Source organism: Pseudophryne corroboree, chromosome 11 (genome assembly GCF_028390025.1).
Source record: "Pseudophryne corroboree isolate aPseCor3 chromosome 11, aPseCor3.hap2, whole genome shotgun sequence".
NCBI classification, from domain to species: Eukaryota; Metazoa; Chordata; class Amphibia; order Anura; family Myobatrachidae; genus Pseudophryne; species Pseudophryne corroboree.
In genome coordinates, this window is record NC_086454.1 from 297,055,325 (window position 1) to 297,080,783 (window position 25,459).

The 25,459-nt window shown below is 48.5% G+C and overlaps 1 protein-coding gene across 4 annotated transcripts in view; it reads right to left on the reverse strand.

The window, feature by feature from the left end:
- MARVELD3 (MARVEL domain containing 3) overlaps nt 1-25,459 on the reverse strand; it is a 68,887-nt gene that overhangs the window by 31,147 nt on the left and 12,281 nt on the right. For all 4 annotated transcript variants that reach the window (XM_063945496.1, XM_063945495.1, XM_063945497.1 and 1 more), the window contains exon 2: nt 20,096-20,663. In XM_063945496.1, the coding sequence (XP_063801566.1) occupies nt 20,096-20,663 (568 nt within the window). The remainder of the gene's footprint in view (nt 1-20,095; nt 20,664-25,459) is intronic.

Genomic DNA, 25,459 nt, shown 5'->3' on the forward strand with positions numbered 1-25,459 from the left:
CCACAGGGCACTGGTAGTGTGAGATAGTTCTTATGATCTTCTAGATGGAAAGTCCTTACCAGGCCCGACTGTAGCAATGGAGATAACCCAGGATTGTGCCAGCTGGTGTTCCAGGAAAAGCTGGGTTGCTGAAGGTAAAACAGCTGCTGTGGATACTGGCTGGAACCAGACTGTTGTTAGCACGGAGTGGATACTGGCTGGAACCAGTTAAATAATAGATGAACTTGGGAGCGATGAAATATGAACTGAAATGTAGAATTTGAGAGCGGAGAAATAATAATACCGGTGGAGAGTGGTAAAGTGTAGAAAAGACACCGGCCCTTTAAGGGAAGCTGTACTCTGCTGGAAGCTGAGCTGGAAGCAGGTAATGTTGTAGCTGGAAACAGATGAATCCACAATGGATTGGAGAGTCAGGCTACACCGCAGGTGGAATGCTGGTGCGGGTCTCTATGGTGGAAGTCTTGAAACAGGAGCTGGAACCTGGAAGACAATCACAGGAGAGAGACAAACAGGAACTAGGTTTGACAACCAAAGCACTGACGCCTTCCTTGCTCAGGCACAGTGTATTTATACCTGCAGCAAGGAAGGGATTGGCTAGGCAATTATGCAGATTATCAATACTCAGAACAGATTGGTGGAAATGATCAGCTGACAGAATCCAAGATGGCTGCGCCCATGCAGACACTTGGAGGGAAGTTTGGTTTGTAATCCATGTGGTAATGAAAACAGTAATGGCGGCGCCGGCCACCGGAGACAGGAGGCGCCAGGCTGACAGATGCACATCCAACCATGCGGACACAGCGGAGGCCGCGGCTGACGTAATCGCCACTCAGACACTCTGCATGCAGAAGTTCAGGGACGGCGGCGGAGGCCGCGGGAGACGCCATGCCAGGTGTAATATGGCGTTTACTGTGACAGCGTCCCAGAGTGACAGGAGAGGATACAGGAATGTACACATCAGGATAACAGATGGGATCCGGTCCTGGAGCGCTGAGCCAGCCTTAGGAGGCATCTGATGGGTAAGAAATGGCGTCCAGATACCCGGATCGTGACAGCACCCCCCCCTTTAGGAGTGGCTCCAGGACACTTCTTTGGCTTTTGAGGAAACTTGGAATGGAATCTCCGGACCAAGGCAGGAGCATGGACATCAGAAGCATTGGTCCATGAACGTTCCTCAGGACCATAACCCTTCCAGTCAATAAGATATTGTAGTTGACCGTAACGGTGACGTGAGTCCAGGATCTTGGCCACTTCATACTCAACGCCTCGTTGAGTTTGGACTTTCGGAGTTGGAGGAAGTGAGGAATGAAACCGATTCAAGATCAGCGGTTTCAACAGGGAAACATGGAATGTCCTGGGTATTTTTAAGAAGGGAGGCAACTGGAGTCTGTAAGCAACAGGATTGATGACTTGTTCAATCTTGAAAGGACCGATATAGCGAGGTGCAAACTTCATACTGGGAACTCTTAACCTCAAATTCTTCGTGGATAACCATACCCGATCACCCACCTTGAGAGCAGGAACTGCTCGACGCTTCTTATCCGCAAACTTCTTGTACCTGAACGATGCCTTGAGCAGAGCTGATCGTACGCTCTTCCAGATATTGGCAAACTGATGCAAGGTGATATCCACTGCGGGAACAGAAGTTGCTGGAAGCGGTTGGAACTCAGGGACTTTAGGGTGGAATCCAAAGTTAGTGAAGAATGGTGTTGAAGCAGATGAAGAATGATACTGGTTGTTATGACAGAACTCGGCCCAGGGAAGTAATTGAACCCAGTCATCTTGAGAGGAGGACACATAGATGCGGAGGAAGGCCTCCAAGTCCTGATTCACCCTCTCGGTTTGACCATTGGTCTGAGGATGGTAAGCCGTGGAAAACTTTAGCTTGACTTGGAGGACTTGACATAAACTTCGCCAGAATTTGGCTGTGAATTGAACTCCTCGATCTGAGATAATTTCTTCAGGAAGACCGTGGAGTCGGAAGATCTCTTGTATGAATACTTGAGCCAACTTGGAAGCTGACGGAAGACCGGTGAGAGGAATGAAGTGTGCCATCTTGGTGAACCGGTCAACTACCACCCAGATGGTATTGAACTTGTTGCACATGGGTAAGTCTGTAATGAAATCCATCGACAAGTGGGTCCATGGTCGACGGGGAACGGATAGTGGAACCAGTTGCCCCGCAGGCGACTGGCGGGATACTTTATGTTGGGCACACTTTGGGCAAGATGCAATAAACTCCAAGACGTCCTTTTTCAGAGTTGGCCACCAATAGGACCTAGAGATAAACTCCAGGGTTTTTTGGATACCTGTATGTCCGGCAAAACGGGAAGCATGGGCCCAATGCATGAGCTTCTTCCTTAGCATCGGCTTCACAAAACTTTTCCCTGATGGGGGCGTAGAGTCCATCCCTACCGTGGAGAATGCCAACGGATTTATAATAGGATGCTTGTCTGAAGACTCTGACTCATTTTCTTGCTCCCATGAGCGGGAAAGGGCATCGGCCTTGCGATTCTGAGAGCCCGGACAGAACTGGAGTTTAAAGTCGAACCTGGAAAAGAAAAGTGCCCATCTGGCCTGACGAGGGTTGAGACATTGTGCGCCCTTCAGGTATAAAAGGTTCTTGTGGTCTGTAAGTATGGTGATTGAATGAGAAGCTCCCTCCAACAGATACCTCCACTCTTCTAGAGCGAGCTTGATGGCTAGCAACTCCTGGTCGCCAATGGCATAGTTGCGCTCAGCTGGGGAGAACTTCCGGGAGAAGAAACTGCAAGGGTGTAAATGGCCATCTTTAGCCCTCTGAGATAACACCGCTCCTACTCCAACGGAGGAGGCATCCACCTCTAAGATGAAAGGAGAGTCGATGTCAGGCTGTTTCAGAACAGGCGCAGAGATGAACCTTTGTTTTAAAAGATGAAATGCTTGCATGGCTTCTTCAGACCACTTGGACGGGTTAGCACCCTTCTTAGTGAAAGCAGTAATAGGCGCCACAATGGTGGAAAAGTCTCGTATAAACTTTCGGTAATAGTTGGCGAACCCTAAGAACCTCTGGACCCCTTTGAGGGTTAAGGGTACCGGCCAATTTTGGATTGCTTGTAGTTTCTCAGGATCCATCTCTAGTCCGGAACCGGACACAATGTACCCTAGAAACGGAATGGACTTGACTTCAAAGACGCATTTTTCTAATTTGCAATAGAGACGATTGACACGGAGACGGGACAGAACCTCTTTAACCCAAAAACGATGTTCCTCTAAATCGTTGGCAAAAATTAGGATATCGTCTAGATAGACCACGACATGACGGTATAGAATGTCTCTGAAGATCTCATTGACAAAATGCTGGAAGACAGCTGGAGCATTGCTCAATCCGAAGGGCATGACGAGGTACTCATAATGTCCGTCACGGGTGTTAAAGGCGGTCTTCCACTCGTCACCCTCACGGATCCGGATGAGATTGTATGCACCTCGCAAGTCCAGCTTGGTAAAGATGGTAGCTCCGCTAACTCTGTCAAAGAGCTCAGTAATCAGGGGTAAAGGATAACGGTTCTTGATGGTAATGTCGTTCAAACCTCTGTAGTCGATGCACGGCCGCAGACCACCATCTTTCTTTTTTACAAAAAAGAAGCCTGCGCCGGCTGGAGAAGAAGAAGGTCGAATGAACCCCTTTGCTAGGTTCTCTTTAATATATTCCTCCATAGAATGCGTCTCAGGCAGAGACAACGGATAAGTTCGGCCTCGAGGTGGAACCTTCCCTGGAACGAGATCAATCGGACAGTCCCATTCTCTATGAGGAGGAAGGATATCAGCAGAAGCTTTACTGAACACATCCGTGAAATCTTGATATGGAGGAGGTGGAACATCAGACGACCTGGGGGGGAAGAACAGACAGGCAATACTTTAAACAAACATGTCTCAGCACAGGAGGAAGCCCATGCCAGGATTTGCGTAGTCGTCCAATCAATTGTAGGATTGTGAAGACGGAGCCATGGAAGGCCCAGGACCACAGGATGTGTGGCTCTTGGAATCACTAAAAAAGAAATAAGTTCGGAATGAAGAACTCCCACTCTCAGACGAACTGGCAGAGTCCTTAAAGAAATAACTGCATCAAAAATTTTGCTGCCATCCACGGCAGTTAAAGAAATGGACGAAGGAAGTCTCTCGGTGGGTAGGGACCACCGTTTAACATAGGCTTCGGTAATAAAGTTCCCAGCTGCTCCGGAATCAAGGAGGGCAATAACGTTCCGATAACGTTGAGCAATTTGGAGCGACACTGGGAGATTACAATCATGAGGAGATGGAGAGGAGATCATTACTCTTAGCCGGCCCTCTCCTGGGCGAGCTAGGGTTTGGAGTTTTCCCGGACATTCGGGACAGGCATTGATGGTGTGAGACGGAGCTGCACAGTAAAGACAAAGAGACTTGGAGAGACGTCTTCGGCGCTCAGCAGGAGTTAAACGGGAACGACCAAGTTGCATGGGCTCATCTTTAGATGGTGACAGTTGACGAGGAGGAGGAGCAGAAGATTTTGGAGCAGATGATCTTCCACGCTCAGTTGCTCTCTCTCTGAAACGTAAATCAACTTTCGTGCAGAGTGAGATTAGCTCATCTAACTTAGAAGGTAAGTCTCTGGTAGCTAACTCATCTTTAATACGCTCAGATAAGCCATGCCAGAATGCAGCATACAGGGCCTCGTCGTTCCATGCCAGTTCGGATGCCAGGATCTGGAACTGTATCAGATATTGTCCTACAGTACGTGACCCCTGGCGTAAACGGAGAATCTCGGATGAAGCTGAGGTTACCCTGCCTGGCTCGTCGAAGATGCGCCTGAATGTTGACACGAAGGCAGTGTAGGAAGATAGCAGGGTGTCGGACCTCTCCCATAACGGTGATGCCCAATCAAGGGCTGAGCCACTGAGAAGAGAAATAATGTAGGCAATTTTTGTACGGTCACTGGGAAAATTGCCAGGTTGTAGCTCAAACTGAATCTCACACTGGTTGAGAAATCCCCTGCAGAATCTTGGAGATCCGTCAAATTTTGCTGGCGTTGGAAGATGAAGACGTGGAGCAGAAATGGGTAAGGTGGGTGGGGTTATTAGCTGGAGTCACTGTGGTTGATGCACCAGACGCGCCTGATCCACGGAGAGTTGTCTGAATCCCATCCAGCCGAGTAGAGAGATCCTGGAGACAGCGGATGATGTGGCCCTGTGCAGCCTCCTGATGTTCTAGTCGGGCTGCCAGTTCTTGCATCGGCCTGGCCGCTTGATCCTGGTCTCCGGCTGGATTCATTAGGTCAGTGCTTACTGTCACAACTGAGGGCCTGAGCTGACGGGAGGCAGCCTCAGTTGTAGGGGCTGAGATGTACCGGAACCTGGGAGGTTGTATCAGACCCCTGGACATGTAAGTAACATGAATAATAACTGCCCGAAGGCGTGACCACGACAACTTGGATAAAAGTCAATGATGTTTATTATGACAACTCCGCAACACAGCAGCAGTAAAAGAAAACGTAAAAGTCAGCAAATAATAAATACAGTTCCTGGGTACTACAGGATGGCAGGAGCCACAGGGCACTGGTAGTGTGAGATAGTTCTTATGATCTTCTAGATGGAAAGTCCTTACCAGGCCCGACTGTAGCAATGGAGATAACCCAGGATTGTGCCAGCTGGTGTTCCAGGAAAAGCTGGGTTGCTGAAGGTAAAACAGCTGCTGTGGATACTGGCTGGAACCAGACTGTTGTTAGCACGGAGTGGATACTGGCTGGAACCAGTTAAATAACAGATGAACTTGGGAGCGATGAAATATGAACTGAAATGTAGAATTTGAGAGCGGAGAAATAATAATACCGGTGGAGAGTGGTAAAGTGTAGAAAGGACACCGGCCCTTTAAGGGAAGCTGTACTCTGCTGGAAGCTGAGCTGGAAGCAGGTAATGTTGTAGCTGGAAACAGATGAATCCACAATGGATTGGAGAGTCAGGCTACACCGCAGGTGGAATGCTGGTGCGGGTCTCTATGGTGGAAGTCTTGAAACAGGAGCTGGAACCTGGAAGACAATCACAGGAGAGAGACAAACAGGAACTAGGTTTGACAACCAAAGCACTGACGCCTTCCTTGCTCAGGCACAGTGTATTTATACCTGCAGCAAGGAAGGGATTGGCTAGGCAATTATGCAGATTATCAATACTGAGAACAGATTGGTGGAAATGATCAGCTGACAGAATCCAAGATGGCTGCGCCCATGCAGACACTTGGAGGGAAGTTTGGTTTGTAATCCATGTGGTAATGAAAACAGTAATGGCGGCGCCGGCCACCGGAGACAGGAGGCGCCAGGCTGACAGATGCACATCCAACCATGCGGACACAGCGGAGGCCGCGGCTGACGTAATCGCCACTCAGACACTCTGCATGCAGAAGTTCAGGGACGGCGGCGGAGGCCGCGGGAGACGCCATGCCAGGTGTAATATGGCGTTTACTGTGACAGCGTCCCAGAGTGACAGGAGAGGATACAGGAATGTACACATCAGGATAACAGATGGGATCCGGTCCTGGAGCGCTGAGCCAGCCTTAGGAGGCATCTGATGGGTAAGAAATGGCGTCCAGATACCCGGATCGTGACAAAACATAAGATCGTGCCTCGTGGCCTTAGACCCAAGGTATTTCCCTCCTTTCCCCTTGCAAGTGATAACTTGAAGAGCGAATGGGAAGCGGCCCTACTTAAGTGCTCACATGAATTACTTCATCTTTTGGTGAAACACGATACTCTGTTACTTGACCAAGTCGAGAAAGAAATAGAGGAAATCAGTAAGACCCTAGAAACTTGGGAAAAAGATTTATCCTTTCAGGCAGCTTTCGAAAAACACAAGAAGGAAATCGATCTGTATGAACAGACTATAGTGGATCGCAAACGGACCAAATTCATTCGCGATAAACAAGATTTCGCGAGAGGTGATATCTTCAGGTGGAATCCGACACCTCTGAGTCGGAACCGAAAACCAAGAGAAGATCCCACCTTCTCAGAATTCGAATCTTCTACTAGTGGAGATTCGGCAAGCGAAACCTTTGAGGAAACTGATCATTTCCATCCTCGTTTTTTAGGCCCAAGTCAGAGATCAAGAGGCCGCGTCAAAACACGAGGAAAACAAGGAGAGGGGGAAAGAAGACACGTCGATCGAAACTCAGATTGGGATACATCAAGGACAGCTCGATATCCGGCCCGGCAGAGAAAACCAGTAAGATAGACCCCGATAATTCGAGTCTACTACAAATCATCAATTTATCCACCAGGTCCCTCTCTCCGGACCACATGGCAGTACTCAGCAAAGGACTTTCTTTCTCTCCATCAAGACCCTTTAACCGATTCTCCTGGGAGAAAGATCTGAGATTGTTTGGTAGGAAGCTTCTCCTCAAAAAATTATTCTCCAAACATCAAGGGAGACAATTAGAGGACAATAGTGATTCGGATCTCTCCACCAACGATCTTAATGCTATCCAAGAATTGGAAGAACTACAGGCAGAATTGAGTATGGATGTACCAACCACCCACAGGCCCCAATGTAGACCCAAATCTACCTTTTTTCCTCCTGATAATAACAACCCGGAGATCAGGGTTTTTCTTAATCGAGTTTCTAAGGAATTCGATGATATTTATGCCCAAACTAGACAGGGCCTCTACCATTTTCCCAAGAATCTAAAATTGAAAGAACGCAAAGCATTACAAGAACTGGAAACCTGGCATGACGTAATTTTTAAACCATCTGATAAAGGTGGTAATATTGTAATTTGGCCACGAGAAATGTATATTGCTGAGGCTCATCGTCAACTCCACAATACCTCCTGCTACAAAAAACTTCTTAACGATCCTACTACAAGATTTTTGACTGCCTACAACTCCATAATACAACGGGCAACAACACAGGGCACGATTTCCAGATCCGAACAAAAATATCTAACAACACAGAATCCGAGAACACCAACCTTTTACTTACTTCCGAAGATACATAAGGATGCCTCTACACCGCCTGGAAGACCAATTATGTCTGGGAACGGGGGCCTTTTGGAACAACCGAGTCGGTTCCTCGATCTTCACCTTCGTGACTATGTCCTTGCCTTACCTTCTTATCTGCAGGACACAGCAGATTTACTGCGCAAGATCCATAATGTACACTGTGAAGATAATCTTCTATTGGTAACCCTAGATGTAGAAGCCCTCTACACAAGTATTAATCACCATCAAGGAATTACAGCTGTCAAGCATTACTTAGATCAAGGAGGAGCCAATGACTTCTCGGATTTTCTTCTGACGTTACTTGATTTTGTCCTGTCCAGAAACTATTTCGTGTTCCAGGACCAATTCTTTCTGCAAATAAGGGGAACAGCAATGGGCACAGCATGCGCCCCAACGTATGCTAACCTGTTTCTGGGGTGGTGGGAGCACTTCCATGTCTTCAACTCAACAAACGAGAAATATACCATGCATGTGGACTTATGGCTGAGGTATATTGACGACGTGTTTATTATCTGGAATGGAGAAAGAGAACTCCTAATGGAATTCATTGGATTATTGAACACCAACAAATTGAACATCAGGTTGACTCATACCATCAGCTCCAAGCAGGTTCCCTTCCTCGATTTGAATATTTATAGATTCCGTTTCGTGTGATTACTTAGACCAGAACATTTCTTTTTCTTTTTCACATATCTTTTCTAAAAAAGTAAAAAACCTTGTTTTGTTTGATCACAGTGGGATCGTATTAATTTTTTAATTAATTACTCAATAAATATATGTTTTAAATATCTCTTCAACCTATATCTGAAGAATTTTTTCTTCTTTTTTCAAGAGTGCGCCCACACAAGAGCTTTCTCTCTCTCCAGTTTTTTAAGTACATGTACTTTCTAGCTCTGGGCGCACCGCCAATAGGGACCATAATTGAAAGGTTTTTTCTTTCCAATATTTGTCCATTTTTGGTTTCTTTTACCTTATCATAATTCATACCGGTGCCAGGTCATTCTTTCTTTTGTTAGTACATCACCTTTGTAAGGTAAAACCTCCATATGCCTTTTTGAGTCTGCATCCCCCGTCCATTGGCGGATCCATAAGGCTCTTCTTGCCGAAATAGCCTTAGCATTGGCTCTTGAACCCAGTAATCCAATGTCTCTTTGAGCGTCCCTCATATATAAGACTGCGTCCTTAATATGAGCTAATGTTAACAAAATTGTATCCCTATCTAGGGTATCAAGGTCAGCTGACAGTGTATCTGTCCAAGCTGCTACTGCACTACATACCCATGCCGACGCAATTGCCGGTCTAAGCAAAGTACCAGTATGAGTGTATATAGACATTAATGTAGTCTCTTGCCTGCGGTCCGCAGGATCCTTGAGGGCCGCTGTGTCAGGGGACGGTAGCGCCACCTTCTTGGAAAGGCGTGTTAAGGCTTTGTCCACTGTGGGAGAGGATTCCCAACGTACCCTGTCCTGTGTACGGAAAGGGTACGCCATAAGAACCCTTTTGGGAATCTGCAGTTTCTTATCTGGAGTTTCCCAAGCTTTTTCACATAACTCATTAATTTCATGGAAAGGAGGAAAGTTTATAACCTGTTTCTTTCCCTTAAACATGTGTATCCTCGTGTCGGGCACCGAGGGCTCATCAGTGATATGTAACACATCTTTTATTGCAATAATCATGCACTGAATACTTTTTGTCACCCTGGGGTGCAACCTTACTTCATCATAGTCGACACTGGAATCAGAGTCCGTGCCGGTATCTGTGTCCCTTATTTGTAAAAAGGGACGTTTCTGAGACCCCGACGGGTCCTGTGAGCCGGCACAATCTGTAGATTGATTACCTGCCGACGCTCTGGACTCTGCTTTGTCCAGTCTTTCATGCAGTGAAGCTACACTAGCATTTAACATATGCCACATATTCATCCAATCCTGAGTCGGCACCGCCGACTGAGACACACCACTCATCTGTTCCACCTCCTCTTTGGATAAGCCTTCCGTTTCAGACATGCCGACACATGTACCGACACCCCCCACACACACTGGGATATAACTATAAGGGGACAATTCCCCAAAGAAGGCCCTTTGGAGAGACAGAGAGAGAGTATGCCAGCACACATCAGCGCCAACTGACCCAGGGAAAAAAAAAGAGATAGCGCTTTTACATATAAATGTATACAGAATTCCCCACTCACTGCGCTTTAAATATGTGCCCCCTCTCTTATTTTCAGCCCTCTGATGCTCAGCAGGGGAGAGTCCGGGGAGCCAGTGTTCTCTGCAGCCTCTGTGGAGAAAATGGCGCTGGTTAGTGCTGAGAGATCAAGCTCCGCCCCCTCGCGCGGCGGTCTTCGGTCCTGCTCGAGATTTTTTTTTTTTTTTTTAAATGGCGGGTGATTCGTAGTTTACTGCCCCGCAGCCTAACTACATGCTTCTTGCCTAAAAACGAGGTTTATTGCTGCCCAGGGCGCCCCCCCGCGCCCTGCACCCATCAGTGCCATGTGTGCGTGTGTAAATGTGGGAGCAATGGCGCGCAGCTACCTGCTGCGCGCTTACCTCATGAAGATCTGAAGTCTTCTGCCGCCTGACGTCTTCTTATGATCTGTCATACTCACCCGGCTTCTTTTTTCCGGCATCTGTGAGGAGGATGGCGGCGCTGCTCCGGGACGAACCCCAGGGTGATACCTGTGTTCCGACTCCCTCTGGAGCTAATGGGGTCCAGTAGCCTAAGAAGCAGAGCCCTTAACTCTTAAGAAGTGGGTCTGCTTCTCTCCCCTCAGTCCCACGATGCAGGGAGTCTGTTGCCAGCAGTGCTCCCTGAAAATTAAAAAACCTAACAAAATTATTTTTACAGAAAACTCAGGAGAGCTCCTGTAATGCACCCTATCTCCTCTGGGCACAAGATCTAACTGAGGTCTGGAGGAGGTGCACACCATACTAGAAAGTTCTTTTAGGTGCCCATATCTCCTGCGGAGCCCGTCTATACCCCATGGTCCTTACGGAGTCCCCAGCATCCTCTAGGACGTAAGAGAAATCTTAGTGCAAGTGCGATCGTAATGGCACCTTGGTGTGTGCGGTGCGACCGCAGCACACGTGCAGTCTGTCAATAATCACTGCGTGAACATTTGCATTGCGTACAGACATGAATTAGGACCACAGTATGGGCCGCTGTCAAGTGGGCAAAGACAATGGGCAGGATTCTGATTTGTATGCACATGCCAACGCAGAGGCGATTTTTCAGCCTAAAGGCCATGCGAAGCAACGCAAGTGAAGCAGCCACAGAGAAAAGAATAGAGACGACCACCGGAGGCATCGCAAGGTTCTCAGCATGTTGGTCATCGGCCATGGACGCACAGTTACTGATGATATCATGAACGATGTGTTGAAATCGGGCACATCGTCCACTATATCGTCTGATGTGTACCCACATGTTCCTAGTGAATTCAGAGGCTGGAACCTCAAAATTAAGCCTCATGTGGTTGAGGTGGAAAAGTGAAGTCCCTTTAATAGTATTTGCCTACTCCAGAAAAGAAGATAATCAATGCAAATGATAAAAGGGTATAAAACGCCGCTGTACAACTCTCTCAGGTTGTGCCACTAACACGTATAGTACAATTTATTGTTTGAAAGGGAACCACTGTATAGAAAGGAGGAGGGAAATAAAGAGTTTCAGCATTTTGCCATTTTGCTTTAGATTCCTCTATCTAATGTTCAGAAAACATAAATACATTTACTCTGCTGCCAAAATCAAATCTGTTTGTAAAATAATATAACACTCACCAATCTACACGATGAAATAATCATAAGGAAAAAAAATAAGAATTTACTCACCGGTAATTCTATTTCTCTTAGTCCGTAGTGGATGCTGGGTACTCCGTAAGGACCATGGGGAATAGACGGGCTCCGCAGGAGACTGGGCACTCTTAAAAGAAAGATTAGGTACTATATCTGGTGTGCACTGGCTCCTCCCTCTATGCCCCTCCTCCAGACCTCAGTTAGGGAAACTGTGCCCGGAAGAGCTGACATTACTAGGAAAGGATTTGGAATCCAGGGTAAGACTCATACCAGCCACACCAATCACACCGTACAACTTGTGATAACTATACCCAGTTAACAGTATGAACAACAACTGAGCCTCATTCAACAGATGGCTCATAACAATAACCCTATAGTTAAGCAATAACTATATACATGTATTGCAGAAAGTCCGCACTTGGGACGGGCTCCCAGCATCCACTACGGACTACGAGAAATAGAATTACCGGTGAGTAAATTCTTATTTTCTCTGACGTCCTAGTGGATGCTGGGTACTCCGTAAGGACCATGGGGATTATACCAAAGCTCCCAAATGGGCGGGAGAGTGCGGATGACTCTGCAGCACCGAATGAGCAAACTCAAGGCCCTCCTCAGCCAGGGTATCAAACTTGTAGAATTTTGCAAAAGTGTTTGATCCCGACCAAGTAGCAGCTCAGCAAAGTTGTAAAGCCGAGACCCCTCGGGCAGCCGCCCAAGAAGATCCCACCTTCCTCGTGGAATGGGCTTTTACTGATTTAGGATGCGGCAGTCCAGCCGCAGAATGTGCAAGTTGAATCGTGCTACAGATCCAGCGAGCAATAGTCTGCTTTGAAGCAGGAGCACCCAGCTTGTTGGGTGCATGCAGGATAAACAGCGAGTCAGTTTTTCTGACTCTAGCCGTCCTGGAAACATAGATTTTCAGTGCCCGGACTACGTCCAGCAACTTGGAATCCTCCAAGTCCCGAGTAGCCGCAGGCACCACAATAGGTTGGTTCAAATGAAACGCTGATACCACCTTTGGGAGAAATTGGGGACAAGTCCTCAATTCTGCCCTGTCCATATGGAAAATCAGATATGGGCTTTTACAGGACAAAGCCGCCAATTCTGACACACGCCTAGCTGAGGCCAAGGCCAACAGCATGACTACCTTCCACGTGAGATACTTCAACTCCAAAGTCTGAAGTGGCTCAAACCAATGTGATTTTAGGAAATCCAACACTACGTTGAGATCCCAAGGTGCCACTGGAGGCACAAAAGGGGGCTGAATATGCAGCACTCCCTTAACAAACGTCTTTCCTAGCCTTTATCAGCGTAGGAATCACTTCATCTGGAATGCCCTTTTCCGTTAGGATCCGGCGTTCAACCGCCATGCCGTCAAACGCAGCCGCGGTAAGTCTTGGAACAGACAGGGCCCCTGCTGTAACAGGTCCTGTCTGAGAGGCAGAGGCCATGGTTCCTCAGAGATCATTTCTTGTAGTTCTGGGTACCAAGTTCTTCTTGGCCAATCCGGAACGATGAGTATAGTTCTTACTCCTCTCTTTCTTACTTTCCTCAGTACCTTGGGTATGAGAGGAAGAGGAGGGAACACATAAACCGACTGGTACACCCACGGTGTCACTAGTGCGTCCACAGCTATCGCCTGAGGGTCTCTTGACCTGGCGCAATATTTTTTTAGCTTTTTGTTGAGGCGGGACGCCATCATGTCCACCTGTGGCCGTTCCCAACGGTTTACAATCTGCGTGAAGACTTCTGGATGAAGTCCCCACTCTCCCGGGTGGAGGTTGTGCCTGCTGAGGAAGTCTGCTTCCCAGTTGTCCACTCCCGGAATGAACACCGCTGACAGTGCTAGCACGTGATTCTCCGCCCATCGGAGAATCCTTGTGGCTTCTGCCATCGCCATCCTGCTTCTTGTGCCGCCCTGTCGGTTTACATGGGCGACCGCCGTGATGTTGTCTGACTAAATCAGCACCGGTTGGTCTTGAAGCAGGGGTTCTGCTTGACTTAGGGCATTGTAAATAGCCCTTAGTTCCAGAATATTTATGTGTAGGGAAGTCTCCTGACTCGACCACTGTCCTTGGAAGTTTCTTCCCTGAGTGACTGCCCCCCAACCTCGGAGGCTTGCATCCGTGGTCACCAGGACCCTGTCCTGAATGCCGAATCTGCGGCCCTCGAGAAGATGAGCACTCTGCAGCCACCACAGCAGAGACACCCTGGCCCTCGGGGACAGGGTGATCAGCCGATGCATCTGAAGATGCGATCCGGACCACTTGTCTAACAGATCCCACTGAAAGATCCTTGCATGGAACCTGCCGAAGGGAATTGCTTCGTAAGAAGCTACCATCTTTCCCAGGACTCGCGTGCAGTGATGCACCGACACCTGATTTGGTTTCAGGAGGTCTCTGACCAGAGATGACAACTCCTGGGCCTTCTCCTCCGGGAGAAGCACCTTCTTCTGTTCTGTGTCCAGAATCATGCCCAAGAACAGCAGACGCGTCGTAGGAATCAGCTGCGACTTTGGGATATTCAGAATCCAGCCGTGCTGTTGTAGCACTTCCCGAGATAGTGCTACTCAGACTAAAAACTGCTCCTTGGACCTTGCCTTTATAAGGAGATCGTCCAAGTACGGGATAATTATAACTCCCTTCTTTCGAAGGAGTATCATCATTTCGGCCATTACCTTGGTAAATACCCTCGGTGCCGTGGACAGACCAAACGGCAACGTCTGGAATTGGTAATGACAGTCCTGTACCACAAACCTGAGGTACTCCTGGTGAGGTGGGTAAATGGGGACATGTAGGTAAGCATCATTGATGTCCAGTGACACCATAAAATCCCCCTCTTCCAGGCTTGCAATAACCGCCCTGAGCGATTCCATTTTGAACTTGAACTTCCTTACATAAGTGTTCAAGGATTTCAAATTTAGAATGGGTCTCACCGACCGTCTGGTTTCGGTACCACAAACATTGTGGAATAGTAATCCCGTCCCTGTTGAAGGAGGGGAACTTTGATTATCACCTGCTGAAGGTACAGCTTGTGAATTGCCGCCAGTACTACCTCCCTTTCCTTGGGAGCAGCTGGCAAGGCTGATTTGAGGTAACGGCGAGGGGGAGACGCCTCGAACTCCAGCTTGTATTCCTGAGATACCACTTGTAGAACCCAGAGATCCACCTGTGAGCGAACCCACTGGTCGCTGAAGTTCCGGAGACACGCCCCCACCGCACCTGGCTCCACCTGTGGAGCCCCAGCGTCATGCGGTGGACTTAGTGGAAGCAGGGGAGGATTTTTGTTCCTGGGAACTGGCTGTCTGCTGCAGCTTTTTCCCTCTACCCCTGCCTCTGGGCAGAAAGGACGTGCCTCTGACCCGCTTGCCTTTCTGAGGCCGAAAGGACTGTACTTGATAATACGGTGCTTTCTTAGGCTGTGAGGGAACCTGAGGTAAAAAAGTCGACTTCCCAGCTGTTGCCGTGGATACGAGGTCCGAGAGACCGTCCCCAAACAATTCCTCACCTTTATAAGGCAAAACCTCCATGTGCCTTTTAGAATCAGCATCACCTGTCCACTGCCGAGTCCATAATACTCTCCTGGCAGAAATGGACATTGCATTTATTCTAGATGCCAGCCGGCAAATGTCCCTCTGTGCATCCCTCATATATAAGACTACGTCTTTAAATATGCTCTATGGTTAGCAAAATAGTATCCCTGTCAAGGGAATCAATGTTATCTGACAGGGTATCAGACCAAGCAGCTGCAGCACTATACATCCATGCTGAAGCAATTGCGGGTCTCAGTATAGTACCTGAGTGTGTATACACAGACTTCAGGATAGCCTCCTGCTTTCTATCTGCAGGCTCCTTTAAGGCGGCCGTATCCTGAGACGGCAGTGCCACCTTTTTTGATAAGCGTGTGAGCGCCTTGTCCACCCTAGGGGATGTTTCCCAACGCAACCTGTCCGTTGGCGGGAAAGGGTACGCCATTAGTAACCTCTTAGAAATCACTAATTTCTTATCTGGGTAACACCACGCTTCTTCACACAATTCATTTAACTCATCAGATGGGGGAAAAGTCACTGGCTGCTTTTTCTCCCCAAACATAATACCCTTTTTAGTGGTAACCAGGTTAATGTCAGAAATGTGCAACAGATTTTTCATTGCCGTAATCATGCATCGGATGGCCCTTGTGGACTGTACATTTGTCTCATCCTCGTCTACACTGGAGTCAGACTCCGTGTCGACATCTGTGTCTGCCATCTGAGGTAGCGGGCGTTTTTGAGCCCCTGATGGCCTCTGAGACGCCTGGGCAGGCGCGGGCTGAGATGTCGGCTGTCCCAAAGCTGTTACGTCATCGAACCTTTTATGCAAGGAGTTGACACTGTCGGTTAATACCTTCCACATATCCATCCACTCTGGTGTCGGCCCCGCAGGGGGCGACATCACACTTATCGGCTCCTGCTCCGCCTCCACGTAAGCGTCCTCAAACATGTCGACACAGCCGTACCGACACACCGCACACACACACAGGGAATGCTCTGACTGAGGACAGGACCCCACAAAGTCCTTTGGGGAGACAGAGAGAGAGTATGCCAGCACACACCAGAGCGCTATATAACAGAGGGATTTACACTAACACAAAGTGAATTTTCCCCCAATAGCTGCTTATATCACCTTTTTGCGCCTAGATTTATGTGCCCCCCCTCTCTTTTTTACCCTTCTCGTAGTGTATACTGCAGGGGAGAGCCTGGGGAGCGTCCTTCCAGCGGAGCTGTTAAGAGAAAATGGCGCCAGTGTGCTCAGGGAGATAGCCCCGCCCCCTCCGCGGCGGGCTTCTCTCGCTTTTTTAATAATATTAATGGCGGGGGATTAGGCACATATACAGTTTAACACTGTATTATGTGCACATTTGCCAAAAAGGTATACATATTGCAGCCCAGGGCGCCCCCCCCCCCCCCCCAGCGCCCTGCACCCACCAGTGACCGGAGCGTGTAGTGTGCTGTGGGAGCAATGGCGCACAGCTGCAGTGCTGTGCGCTACCTTATTGAAGACCGGAGTCTTCAGCCGCCGATTTTCTCCTGGTTCTTCCTTCTTCTGGCTCTGCAAGGGGGACGGCGGCGCGGCTCCGGGAACGGACGATCGAGGTCGGGCCCTGTGTTCGATCCCTCTGGAGCTAATGGTGTCCAGTAGCCTTAGAAGCACAAGCTAGCTGCAAGCAGGTAGCCCTCAGTCCCTCGTAGCAGTGAGTCTGTTGCCAGCAGATCTCACTGAAAATAAAAAACCTAACAAATACTTTCTTTTCTAGTGAACTCAGGAGAGCCCACTAGGTGCATCCAGCTCTGGCCGGGCATAGATTCTAACTGAGGTCTGGAGGAGGGGCATAGAGGGAGGAGCCAGTGCACACCAGATATAGTACCTAATATTTCTTTTAAGAGTGCCCAGTCTCCTGCGGAGCCCGTCTATTCCCCATGGTCCTTACGGAATACCCAGCATCCACTAGGACGTCAGAGAAAAAAAGATTATCAGCGAAAATAGCAAATCTCCTAATTATGAAATGTAGCCAGCGCATTAAGATGTACAGTAGCAGGGTCATTACATGAGTGTATGTGCAGAAGCCTTCCTGCAACGGTTATTAAATACTTTACTTTAACAGTCTTCCCTCAGCACTTTTGTGTCTTTATATCATCAGCTATTTTTATTGTGAGCCTATATCCACATCTATCTGATTCTCATTGACTCACACTGAGGGAAGACAGAAAACGAGAGCAAGCATATTTAGCAAGCGTTTCAGAAGAACATGTATAAATCAATTAGTGTTCATTCTAGCACCCTGCACATTTCAAAAACCATGAAGTTCCTCCTTCTTTCCTGGGGTGTTGCTCTCTGCTGTGGTGCTTCTAACACAAGGGGTCATTCCGAGTTGATCGCAGCCAGAAACTTTTTGCTGCTGGTGCGATCAACTAATCTCCGCCTATGGGGGAGTGTATTTTAGCTTAGCAGGGCTGCGTTTGCTTGTGCAGCCCTGCTAAGCTAAAAATGTTTTGTGCAGTTGGAGAGTAAGGCTGGAGCTACTTACCCTGTGCGATGGATCCAGCAACGTTACTCCCGGCTTTGACGTCAGACATCCGCCCTCCATTTGCTTGGACTCGCCTGCATTCTGACGACCACTCCCCGAAAACGGCATCCAACGGTGAGTATCCGCCCCGGAACGCCTCTCCGCTGTCAATCTGCATGCGATCGGGCGCTGCGTCTTCTTTTTTCGCTGTGCACGTCGTTGCCCGGCGATGCCGCGCATGCGCAGTTCAGACCCGTTTGCACCGCAGCAAAGAACCGCTGCGTGCAAACTGGTCATTATGACCCCCACAGTCTGGTCTGTATCTCAGCACTGAGATACAGACCAGACTGTGCTAGTAACACTGTTTCAGACAGCGACAACCCAGGCAGGGCCGGTACTAGGGTGTTCGGCGCCCCCCCACAAAACATAAATTTGCGCCCTCCAATACTTTTCAAAAAAATGGACAGTGCACATAATGCTTTTACACATAATTCTCCCTGTAGTAGTACCGCTTACACACGTAATGCCCCCTGCCGTAATGCCGCTTATACACAATGCCTCCTGTAGTAGTGGCACTTACACACGCAACGCCCCCTGCAACAGTGACGCTTACACACGCAACGCCCCTGTACCAGCGACGCTTACACACGTAACGCTCCCTGTACCAGTGACGCTTATACACGCAACGCTCCCTGTTCCAGTGACGCTTACACACGCAACACCCCCTGCAGTAGTGATGCTTACACACGGTAACGCCCCCTGTACCAGTGACGCTTACAAAAGATGCAGTGATGCTTACACACGCAACGCCCCTGTACCAGCGACGCTTACACAAGTAACACTCCCTGTACCAGTGACGCTTACACACGCAACTCTCCCTGTACCAGTGACGCTTACACACGCAACACCCCCTGTACCAGTGACGCTTACACACGTAACGTCCCTTGTACCAGTGACGCTTACACACGTAATGCTCCCTGTACCAGTGACGCTTACACACGTAATGCCCCCCTGTACCAGTGACGCTTACACACGTAATGCCCCCCTGTACCAGTGACGCTTACACATGTAACGCTCCCTGTACCAGTGCCGCTTACACACGTAACGTCCCCTGTACAAGTGACGCTTACACACGTAACGCCCTCTGTACCAGTGACATTTACACACGCAATGCCCCCTGTACCAGTGACGCTTGCACACGTAACGCCCCCCTGTAACAGTGACACTTCTACAAGACGCAACGCCCCCGGTAGCAGTGACGCTTACACACATTATGAGGCACATTCACACATACTGTACATACATTACACACATACATACAATCACACATACACACACACAGATACTGTATATACACACACACACACACTGTATACATATACACTCACACACCGTTTCACTCACTCTTTCCAGCCACTTACATAAAGAAGTCTGGCAACTCGTCCTTCTGTGTTGCAGGCAGCCTGGCCCTGTGTAGCCCCGCCCCCTTTTAGATCCGCTCAGCACACTGTACTGTGAGATGAGTCTGTGACAGGAAAGGGGGAGAGGAGGCTTCATGATGCCGGCGCTGCTGCCTGTCATAGAGTGTGACAGGCGCAGCAGCCGGCATCAGCAGGGGAACTCAGCAGCGGGGATGCAGAGCAGGGAGAGCACCTCTCTAGCCTTGCATCCCTTTGCTAAGCGGTAAGCGCTGCACGTGAACCCAGGCAAGAAAGAGGAACTGCACAGGTTTTGAAAGGTACTCTGAGCTAGAATGAACACTATAAAATAACATGAAAATCAGAGGGTAGATTCAATTAAGTGTGAAGTTCCAACGCAATCTCACACTTTTTGTGGCTGTGCACATAGCGGGGGGATTATTTTTTGTTCACACCGCTTCTGGCTGCGTGCCCAGATAACTTGCGTATATTAGTGCATGAGGTTCCGTTGGAATGTAAATGATTAACCCCCTTAGTATATTTCAGTGGTTCTCAATGCCAGTCCTCAAGTACCCCCAACAGGTCATGTTTTCTGGATGTCTTTAATCATGCACAGGGAAGTTAATCTATTTAGTCGGATCAGTAATTATGCCACCTGCTTCCACAGACATGACACGACCTGTTAAGAAAACTTGAGGTTTGGAGTTAAGAACCCCTGATATATTTCATAATATTATCCTCCAGTGCAACTGTTACATTTCCAGACTGCAAAAACCTTGACTTTTTATTAAGTACATTTATCCTGAAAACCTGGCATGTTTTAAAGCACTCACAAGCTTCGTCCTCACCTCTCAGATGGGTAGTAATGTTCTGGGTCCTTTCCCGGATGGCCCTGTCGTTCTACGCTGTGTACATAATGTTCTTGACGTCTTTCTTTTTCATCAAACCCGCTCCGGCTCCTCTCTTTGTGATAGTCATCTCGTTCATGGTAGTGACTCTTTTCTGTGCTATAACTGTCTCTTTCCTCGTGGTGGCTCCGGCTCCTCTCGGACTGTCTCCTATCTTCGTGGTACCTATCTCTCTCCTTATAGCCATCCCTTCTTTTTTCCCGCTGGTTTCTACTCTGCTCCTTCCCCTCATACTGTTGGTCCCTCTCCTGATGTCGGCTGTGACTCCTGTCTTCATGGTGCCTACTATGGGGCCTCTCTTCCCTGCGGTCTTCTCTGTCTTGATGCCGGCTCCGACTGCGTTCATGCTGGTGCCTGCTCTCACTCTTCTCATTGCTATATCCGTTCTGAGTTTCGGGGTTGCTGTCACGGGTACCACTATGGCCACTTCTCTTCTCGTATCTCGGTTTTCTGGGGGCACGATTCTCCCCATCACTTGGATAGGGGCCAGAATCTACCATGGTCAGACCTGCAAAAATGGACAGATATAATTAGGATTTACACAAGCAACCTAAGACTGATGTTATTTTTATGCCATATAATTTAATCCCATGCTATATCTCATTTTAAAATGACAGCCCGGTCATCTCAGAGGTTAGTGATACCACCTCACAGCCCTGATGTCTCAAGTTGAATTCCTGACCAAAGCACCACCTCTGTGGAGTTTGTATGTTCTCACCATGTTTGTGCGGGTTTCCTCCCCTCACTCTAAAAAACATATTGGTGGATTAATTGACTTCTGACAGTTTCACACTGAACAGCTACGGTCACTTCAAAGCAACTTTCCTGACAATGGAGAACAATGTTCATGATTCACCAAGAAATGGCCAAACAGTCTGTACTATGGGCACACAAACTCCATGTACGGATCCAATTAGCCGCAAACCAGGTCACGCAACATTTCACTGTAGATAAATCCAGCAGCCGCATTTTTGCTATTTGATTATAAATCCATGTTAAATTATCGGGTTTCAGTGAGAGAAATTGTAGCTTTTAGTTCACATCTCCAGACTAGGAGATAACTAGGCCCTGGATTTTTAGGATCTAATACCTAAAATTTGTTGGCTTTTTTTCAATCCATGTTTTAGGCTTTTATAGATTTAAAAATAAGAATTTACTCACCGGTAATTCTATTTCTCGTAGTCCGTAGTGGATGCTGGGAACTCCGTAAGGACCATGGGGAATAGCGGGCTCCGAAGGAGGCTGGGCACTCTAGAAAGATTTGAGACTACCTGGTGTGCACTGGCTCCTCCCACTATGACCCTCCTCCAAGCCTCAGTTAGGATACTGTGCCCGGACGAGCGTACACAATAAGGAAGGATTTTGAATCCCGGGTAAGACTCATACCAGCCACACCAATCACACCGTACAACTCGTGATATGAAACCCAGTTAACAGTATGAAACAACTGAGCCTCTCAACAGATGGCTCAACAATAACCCGATTTAGTTAACAATAACTATGTACAAGTATTGCAGATAAACCGCACTTGGGATGGGCGCCCAGCATCCACTACGGACTACGAGAAATAGAATTACCGGTGAGTAAATTCTTATTTTCTCTGACGTCCTAGTGGATGCTGGGAACTCCGTAAGGACCATGGGGATTATACCAAAGCTCCCAAACGGGCGGGAGAGTGCGGATGACTCTGCAACACCGAATGAGAGAACTCCAGGTCCTCCTCAGCCAGGGTATCAAATTTATAGAATTTTGCAAACGTGTTTGCCCCTGACCAAGTAGCAGCTCGGCAAAGTTGTAAAGCCGAGACCCCTCGGGCAGCCGCCCAAGATGAGCCCACCTTCCTTGTGGAATGGGCATTGACAGATTTTGGCTGTGGCAGGCCTTCCACAGAATGTGCAAGTTGAATTGTACTACAAATCCAACGAGCAAAAGTCTGCTTAGAAGCAGGAGCACCCAGCTTGTTGGGTGCATATAGGATAAACAGCGAGTCAGATTTTCTGACTCCAGCCGTCCTGGAAACATATATTTTCAGGGCCCTGACCACGTCTAACAACTTGGAGTCCTCCAAGTCCCTAGTGGCCGCAGGCACCACAATAGGCTGGTTCAAATGAAACGCTGACACCACCTTAGGGAGAAACTGGGGACGAGTCCTCAATTCTGCCCTATCCATATGGAAAATAAGATAAGGGCTTTTATAAGACAAAGCCGCCAATTCTGATACTCGCCTGGCAGAAGCCAAGGCCAATAACATGACCACCTTCCACGTGAGATATTTCAGATCCACGTTTTTTAGTGGTTCAAACCAATGTGATTTTAAGAAACTCAACACCACGTTGAGATCCCAAGGTGCCACAGGAGGCACATATGGGGGCTGAATATGCAGCACTCCCTTTACAAATGTCTGAACTTCAGGTACTGAAGCTAGTTCTTTCTGAAAGAAAATCGATAGAGCCGAGATCTGTACCTTAATGGAACCCAGTTTTAGGCCCATATTCACTCCTGCTTGCAGGAAATGCAGAAATCGACCTAGTTGAAATTCCTCAGTTGGGGCCTTTTCGGCCTCACACCATGCAACATATTTCCGCCATATGCGGTGATAATGATTTGCTGTAACCTCTTTCCTGGCTTTAATAAGCGTAGGAATGACTTCCTCCGGAATGCCCTTTTCTTTCAGGATCCGGCGTTCAACCGCCATGCCGTCAAACGCAGCCGCGGTAAGTCTTGGAACAGACAGGGCCCCTGCTGTAGCAGGTCTTGTCTTAGCGGCAGAGGCCACGGGTCCTCTGAGATCATCTCTTGAAGTTCCGGGTACCATGTTCTTCTTGGCCAATCCGGAACCACGAGAATTGTGTTTACTCCTCTCTTTCTTATTATTCTCAATACCTTTGGTATGAGAGGCAGCGGAGGGAACACATAAACTGACTGGTACACCCACGGTGTCACCAGAGCGTCCACAGCTATCGCTTGAGGGTCTCTTGACCTGGCGCAATACCTCTCTAGTTTTTTGTTTAGGCGGGACGCCATCATGTCCACCTGTGGACGACCCCACTGATGTACAATCATTTGGAAGACTTCTGGATGAAGTCCCCACTCTCCCGGGTGGAGGTCGTGTCTGCTGAGGAAGTCTGCTTCCCAGTTGTCCACTCCCGGAATGAACACTGCTGACAGTGCTATCACATGATTTTCCGCCCATCGGAGAATTCTTGTGGCTTCTGTCATTGCCATCCTGCTTCTTGTGCCGCCCTGTCGATTCACATGGGCGACTGCCGTGATGTTGTCTGACTGGATCAGCACCGGCTGGTGTAGGAGCAGGGATTTTGCTTGACTTAGGGCATTGTAGATGGCCCTTAGTTCCAGAATATTTATGTGAAGGGAAGTCTCCTGACTTGTCCATAGTCCTTGGAAGTTTCTTCCCTTTGTGACTGCCCCCCAGCCTCGCAGGCTGGCATCCGTGGTCACCAGGACCCAGTCCTGAATGCCGAATCTGCGACCCTCCAGAAGATGAGCACTCTGCAGCCACCACAGAAGAGACACCCTGGTTCTTGCAGACAGGGTTATCAAGCGATGCATCTGAAGATGCGATCCGGACCACTTGTCCAACAGGTCCCACTGAAAGATTCTGGCATGGAACCTGCCGAATGGAATTGCTTCGTAAGAAGCTACCATCTTTCCCAGGACCCGCGTGCAGTGATGCACCGATACCTGTTTTGGTTTCAGGAGGTCTCTGACTAGAGAAGACAACTCCCTGGCTTTCTCCTCCGGGAGAAACACTTTTTTCTGGAGTGTGTCCAGAATCATCCCCAGGAACAGTAGACGTGTCGTCGGGACCAGCTGTGACTTTGGGATATTCAGAATCCAGCCGTGCTGGTTCAGCACTTCCTGAGATAGTGCTACTCCCACCAACAACTGTTCTTTGGACCGTGCCTTTATTAGGAGATCGTCCAAGTACGGGATAATTAAAACTCCCTTTCTTCGAAGGAGTATCATCATTTCCGCCATAACCTTGGTAAATACCCTTGGTGCCGTGGAGAGTCCAAACGGCAGCGTCTGGAATTGGTAATGGCAATCCTGTACCACAAATCTGAGGTACTCCTGGTGAGGATGGTAAATGGGGACATGCAGGTAAGCATCCTTGATGTCCAGGGAAACCATGTAATCCCCCTCGTCCAGGCTTGCAATAACCGCCCTGAGCGATTCCATCTTGAACTTGAATTTTTTTATGTACATGTTCAAGGACTTCAAATTTAAAATGGGTCTCACCGAACCGTCCGGCTTCGGTACCACAATAGTGTGGAATAGTAACCCCGGCCTTGTTGAAGTAGGGGTACCTTGATTATCACCTGCTGAGAATACAGCTTGTGAATTGCCGCTAGCACCGCCTCCCTGTCTGAGGGAGCAATCGGCAAGGCAGATTTTAGGAACCGGTGGGGTGGAGCCGCCTCGAATTCCAGCATGTATCCCTGAGATACTACTTGAAGGATCCAGGGATCCACCTGTGAGCGAGCCCACTGATCGCTGAAATTTCTGAGGCGGGCCCCCACCGTACCTGGCTCCACCTGTGGAGCCCCACCGTCATGCGGCGGACTTGGAAGAGGAAGCGGGGGAGGACTTTTGTTCCTGGGAACCTGCTGTCTGTTGCAGCCTTTTTCCCCTACCTCTGCCTCTAGACAGAAAAGATCCTCCTTTTCCACGCTTGCTTTTCTGGGTCCGAAAGGACTGAACCTGATAAAAAGGCGCCTTCTTAGGCTGTGAGGGAACATGGGGTAAAAATGCGGACTTCCCAGACGTTGCTGTGGAAACTAGGTCGGAGAGACCATCCCCAAATAATTCCTCCCCTTTATAAGGCAAAACTTCCATGTGCCTCTTGGAATCTGCATCTCCCGTCCACTGACGAGTCCATAAGCATATCCTAGCAGAGATAGACAATGCACTTACTTTAGATGCCAGCCGGCAAATTTCCCTCTGTGCATCTCTCATATATAAGACTGAATCTTTTATATGGTCAATCGTTAGCAGAATAGTGTCTCTGTCTAGTGTGTCAATATTTTCTGACAGTTTTTCTGACCATGCAGCGGCAGCACTGCACATCCAAGCTGACGCAATAGCTGGTCTAAGTATAATGCCTGAGTGTGTGTATACAGACTTCAGGATTGCCTCCTGCTTTCTATCAGCAGGCTCCTTAAGGGCGGCCGTATCCTGAGAGGGTAGTGCCACCTTTTTTGACAAACGTGTGAGCGCTTTATCCACCCTAGGTGGTGTTTCCCAACGTGACCTATCCTCTGGCGGGAAAGGGAACGCCATTAG